The sequence below is a fragment of the Kryptolebias marmoratus genome, linkage group LG3, assembly GCF_001649575.2.
Source record: "Kryptolebias marmoratus isolate JLee-2015 linkage group LG3, ASM164957v2, whole genome shotgun sequence".
NCBI classification, from domain to species: Eukaryota; Metazoa; Chordata; class Actinopteri; order Cyprinodontiformes; family Rivulidae; genus Kryptolebias; species Kryptolebias marmoratus.
In genome coordinates, this window is record NC_051432.1 from 18,072,386 (window position 1) to 18,078,348 (window position 5,963).

The following is a 5,963-nucleotide window of genomic DNA, read 5'->3' on the forward strand; positions in this document are numbered from 1 at the left end:
GGCGGCGACGGCGGTGGCGGGGACGGCGGACGAGCGGGCGGATCACAAACCGAGGCGGCGGACGTAAAGATCGCAGCGGATGGAGATGCCAGCCAAACTCAAACACAGTCAGACATGAGCGATGAGAAAACTGGAGAGAAAAGCACTTCAGGTGAACAGGAAAACCCGGAGTGTTCTCTAAAACCCGGTTCTGATGACGCTCCATCGAGCAGAGAGCCGACAGACAATCAGCAGCAGATCTCAGAAAGTTTAGCCGCTCCAGTCCCAACAGCTCGAGCCTCAGAGGATCCTCCGGATGTGTCGGACATGCTGCGCTTCTCCCTGAACTCTCCAGGTGGAGCCTGTGTGGCCTCGCTCAGTCTCATGTCTCTGGGACTGCTGAGCGTCTTCGTGTCCATCCCTAAACAGATCGTGGTGGTGGACAGCAACCTGGTGGACAACGATGTGGCGAAGAGGTGAGACACTGATGACCCACAGGCAAAGTTAATGTGTCTTTATATAAATAAAACTGACTCCACAGTCACTTGTTTTAAGTGCTGGAAAAGCAAAACAATCACAGACTTTCAGGCTTTTGTGTCACAATTATAAAAAAAATCACACATTTACATGAGAAGCAGCTTTAAGTCCTACAGAGCAAAAACATAAAGTTATTTTTTTAATTGGTGGAGCAGAAAATCCAGCTCTGGGGACTTACAGAGGTCGAGGAAACAATGCACAGTTCATGAGGCATACAAAATCTAAAACGCAAGCTTTCTTAAAAGGAAAAAAACACAGGTATACTATAGTTGAGTTATTACAGCCTCACTGTTTTTTCCATTTTCAGCCGGAGGGTCAAAGTCTCTTCTTTCCACTGTTTATTCTGGCAGGGTGGACAATAGACGGAAAGCTCCTCTGAACTTGGCAGTTCGTTGATGTGTTTTACTTTTGCTTTGCATTTTTCATGTAACTCCAAGGTATAAAAGAGTAACAAGAGATCTTATTTTAAGATGAGACTAAACAGGTATTGCTTTTTTGGGGGGGGGGGCTAAATTAAAGGTGTGTTTGTGGTCCATCAGAATTGATCCACCTTGCCAGAATCTGCTAAATGTAGGTTTCTGGCCTGGGATAGTTACAAAACAAATAAAAACAGGTTTCGCATGAAAATCTCAAACCTACACATACCACACTTGTACTCTGATATCCAGAAAACCAAAAAAAAATAGAACAATTTCTTCCTTTCCAGTATGGCTGCTTTGGAAGAAGAAGATGACGATGATGATGAGGATGGTAACGAGGAGTGTGAGGGTAAAAAAAGGCTGCAGGTGACGTCACACCAGGCGTCGCACACCAACTACTTACTGATGCGAGGATACTGCTCCCCTGGCATTGGTAAACCTCTCATACAGATGATTTCAATCAAACGTAGCAATCCTTCTTAGTCTGAACTGAACGTTTTAACCATAAAAATGGCAACAACAGAAATTGTTTTTGTTTTTCCAAGAACCAAAGGCAATAAAACATAAATTAATCCCTGTTCCTTGTAACTCTCTTGAAGAATATCATCACACTTAACCTGAAACACAGTGAAGTTAAACTGATTTGGTTGTAAATTCAACTTAAAAACATTTAAATCAGGTTTTTAATGTGAGTGGATTTAGATCTGAAACGTCTTAAACATGCATTGTAAAGTGTGGAAAAATAAAATATTTTTAAACAAAACAATCATCAGAATATCCAACAGAAAGGAGTTATTGTTTAGGCTGAAACTAAGGAAGAGGAAGCAGGAACCATGAGTCATGTTCAGGACTGCAGTGGGAAAATAAAATGTATAAAAATGCAGGTTTTAAATGTATGTGCGCTACAAGTTTCACAACTGTGTAAGTTCTAAAAGTCAAACTAAAGAATCTGTTGTGTTCAGGATTTTTAAAAACTGTATATTTCTAATCCAACTTTTGCAGAACTTCATGTTTTCCATTATCAGTTGGATATTTTAAAGTTTTGGATTACTGTTAAAACACTTATTTATTCGTTCAATAAACGTCATTACCAGCTCTTTATTTTAATAAAAGCATGTTTGTTGAAATAGATTTTGTGTTTCTTCCAGTCAAACTGCGTAACCTGAGCACGAACGACAACATCGTGGTGGAGTCGTGTATCGTGAGGCTGAAGCTGCGCGACACACCTGCTCACCATCGTTTCATCGAACACAGTAACCGTTTTGTGCTTTCAGGCCTTTTACCAGCAAGTCTCATCAGCAGAGAAGTTTTTAATTTTATTGTATTTTTTTTTTTATTTTAAGGCGCTCCACCCTTAAACTTGACTAAATGCGGCCCGTCCCTGCTGCCCTCCATCCTCACCTCCAGCGTCCGCTCACCCGCCTCGCCTCCACCCAGTGCGGAGGAGTGCCAAAGGCTTTTTATCCAGGAAAGAGGATACACGGCTCAGGATGTCGACGCGTGGGCTCGGCTCAGGAGGAGCCTGGATGAAGCCGGTGAGAAGGGTGTGGACGCACGTGACCTCCGCAGGGCTCACGCTCAGCTGCAGGAGCCGCAGTCTGGACGAACCCGGAGTCTGCAGCAGTACCTGGAGGTGATGCCAGTGATAAATGGTCATTTTTTCTTAATGTTTTTGAATTTAGTTTTATTAAGCCTTGTGCTCTTAGTTCCTTATTAATCAAACTGGGATCAGAGTGAGAATCCAATACAAACTGTGGTACTTGTTTAAGGCAAAAACTGAGCAAAAAACACAAAGGTGGCACAAAGTGGATCCTAAAGTTTCCCCTGATTAACATCAAGGCGGTACTTTGATAACAAGGCGTCCTTAGGATCTGAAATGTTCAGATTTTTCTGAATTTCTACATTTTTGTGTATTTCAGACTTAACTTTAGTTTGGTTTATTTTTAATTTTTACCTATTTACACTTGATTTATCACATTATTGAAGCTAAAACAAGAGTTTTAATGGATTTGGATAAGATAAGCATCAAAGTTTCATTTCCGTAAATATTTAAAATATGCGTTTGAAGCTCCTTTGGTAGATTTAATAACCCTAAGTCTTTTGAAGTATTGTTTGGCATTATATTTATTTTGTAAGAGGACTCTACAAACTGGACGTGCAGCATCCAGTTTGTAGAGTTTGTCAGATGGTCACACACAATATTTACCAGGTCTCAAAGATGTTTTTGGGGTTTAGGTCAGAAGTTATTTCAGTGTTTTCTTTTTACTTTTGGAAGCTCTTTTACTCAGAATTACTCCGTTATGCTTCTCTATTCGTCTTTCTCTCTCTCCTGAATGCTCAGTCAACCGTCCCACACCATGATGCTGCCATCACCTTGCCAGACTGTAGGGGAGGATTTGAGCTCTTTTTTAATAAACAGCTAACACAGAATTGCATTGTTTATATATTAGAGTAGGAAAATGTATATAAAAAAAATTCTAAACTTTATGCCCTAAATTTTAAGTTATGGTATTGCGTTTGTTTTTGCTATTTTGTTATATTTTGTGTGAATTTGCTTTTTATTTGGGTAGAAACTTGTTAAATATTATCAGAACAGTGTGAATCATTTAGTAGTCATGTTTTTACAACTATACAAAGAGTAAGTTATCATTTTAAATTTTTGATATTAACTCCTGGAGTTGGCTTTAAACTCATTTCAAACATTTCCTCCAGTTGTTCATCAGAGCAGAGCCCAGATCCCTCACAGCCTTTTTTTTCTGCTTCAGGATTTACAGGAAAGCCTGCAGGTGGTCAGAGTGGGCAGCGTAAGCGTCCGTTGGGTCCTCATGCAGCACGCTGACCCGTGGCTGCTGAGCGTAAACTGCAAGCAGCTGCCTCAGTCCCACCTAACATCCGAGAGACGTCCCTTCCCGAAGAGTCGATACAACATCCCCTTCATGCGCAAGAGATGCAGCAGAGAGCTGCGTGGAGAGGCCGAGGAGCCACCGGCAAAAAAGCCGGCCGTGGACACGGAGAAGGTTTCCGACGGAGAGAAAACGAAGGGATCGCCGGCCGACGTAACAGAGATACCCGACGAGAAGGAACGGCAGCAGGAGACGGCAGAGGGTGGAGGTGAACTGCAGAGTTTGGACGAAGAGGGAAAAGTGCAAACACGTCCCGAGGAAGAAGATGGAGAGGAGAAGATGGAAACAAGGAGGAGGACCAGAAAGAGCAGTTTAGACGACGACAGAGATAAAGAGGCAGGCTCTTTACCAACAGGAGCAGCTGATGAGGAGTGAGTCTCACCTCTGAGAGACCAGTTATCTTGTTTATCTTCTCTTATTTCTCTTTCCTTCACTCATTCTCTACTCCACACAGGGAAAGTGTGAGTTTCATCAGCCGGCCGTGGCGTTTCATTGATGGAAAGCTGAACCGGCCCGTGTGTAAGGGCATCCTGGAGGCCATCCTTTTCCACATCATGTCCCGACCAGGACTCGCACAGCAAGCGTTGCTGGACCATTACAAAGATGTCCTGCAGCCAGTGGCGGTGCTGGACCTCGTGCAGGTAAACAGAAAGATGCCCGTTAGCTTAGCTTTAGCTCATTTTAACTTACAGGTCTTTGCGTGTCAAAAACGACGACAAATAAAATCTACACAAACCTCTTCAGCTGAACGAAGCCACGCCGTTTCCTCCAGTTTCCCACAGAAACATAGAGTTTACAGTCTGCTGGTGAATGAGAACATGTTTTACGTTATTTTACACAACTGGTTCAAATCATATCACTTTGATTTGACCCCAAATAAAAGATTTTTTTATCCAGAAGAGGTTGAGAAGTTGGCAGTTTAAAAACATAACTCCCACAGATACAGTATAAACCTTAACTGTAATACTGCAACAATCTGAAGGCTTTATAAAGAAACAGATTTAGTTTTAAGTCTCTTAAAGACTTTATTTGACATCATGGAAGCCAAAATATTCCACTAACATTCAGTTTTTTATTTATTTATGTTTTTTTAACACTGTCTCTTCCTCAGGCACTACTAGAGTTGGGCTGCGTGACGAAGAGAACTTTGGCCAAAGCTCCTAAACCCTCACTGTTCGCCCGCTCTGCCCGTCAGACAAAAAGCGAGGCGACGTTTGAGGAAGCGGACACGGTGTTCTACGAACCCACGGTCAGCTGCTGCCTGCGGCTCTGTCAGGTGTTGCCCAACGAACGGCACTGGAACGACTTCGCACCATGAAGGTGCTCCTCCATGCCACGCCCACGTGGCTTTTTGGCTTTGACTTTTAAAATATATTAAAAAAATCATTTGCAAAGATTGTTTTTTTGGTATATTTTCTTGGAAAATATTTGTTTTCCTTTCAGAGGAATTTTTTGCTGTACTCTTAATTATAATGTAAATAGTGCTTTTTATTTTTAGACTTTTTAACAAAAGTACATACAGGACTTGTGTTTGTATTGCTTTAAAGTGGGCAAATGTCCAGTTATTGTGATGTGTTAAAGTCATGAAAAGTTTAATTTATATATTCTTACATCTCCTGACTGAGCTTCTGCATCATTAAGGAGGAAGTGAAGATAATTCAGAAAGTTCAGCCTTCTAAGTTCTGGTGTGAAAGAATAAATTGCAGCAAATCTGCTTTTTAAAAAAACGTCTGTTGGTGATTCTTTGAGCTGAATCTTTTATTTTTTTAATTAAGTGTCTAAAAAGTCCAAGACACTAATGTTCTACCCAAATCTAGTAATGTATTGAGTGTCTTGCAGTGAGATTATTTTCACATGAGAAATTTAAAATGTGTAGCCTAAAAAAAAAACAACTAGTTTTTCACCTCATAAAACATGTATAAAGTTGTTTTATTCCCCAGTCTTGTTTGTTTTTCTCCAGTCGGTAGAATTCGGACCTCATTATTCTTCAGCTCAGGTCCCACAAAACAACAAAACAAAAATTGATTCAGTTTCTGAAATGCTGCCTGTAGACTGCATTAAGGTGTAGCATCGAGTAAACAGTGCAGCGAGGAAAGGGGTTGTTTATTTTCAGAGGGTGGAGACC

At 41.3% G+C, this 5,963-nt stretch overlaps 1 protein-coding gene across 1 annotated transcript in view; it reads left to right on the forward strand.

The window, feature by feature from the left end:
• LOC108239851 (general transcription factor 3C polypeptide 1) overlaps window positions 1–5,565 on the forward strand; it is a 20,088-nt gene extending 14,523 nt beyond the window's left edge. Inside the window, exons 35-41 of the mRNA XM_037974618.1 lie at window positions 1–455; window positions 1,223–1,368; window positions 2,084–2,188; window positions 2,279–2,568; window positions 3,701–4,209; window positions 4,293–4,479; window positions 4,950–5,565. Coding sequence (XP_037830546.1) covers window positions 1–455; window positions 1,223–1,368; window positions 2,084–2,188; window positions 2,279–2,568; window positions 3,701–4,209; window positions 4,293–4,479; window positions 4,950–5,156 — 1,899 coding nt within the window. The 3' untranslated portion in view covers window positions 5,157–5,565. The remainder of the gene's footprint in view (window positions 456–1,222; window positions 1,369–2,083; window positions 2,189–2,278; window positions 2,569–3,700; window positions 4,210–4,292; window positions 4,480–4,949) is intronic.
• The last annotated feature ends 398 nt before the right edge of the window (window positions 5,566–5,963 follow it).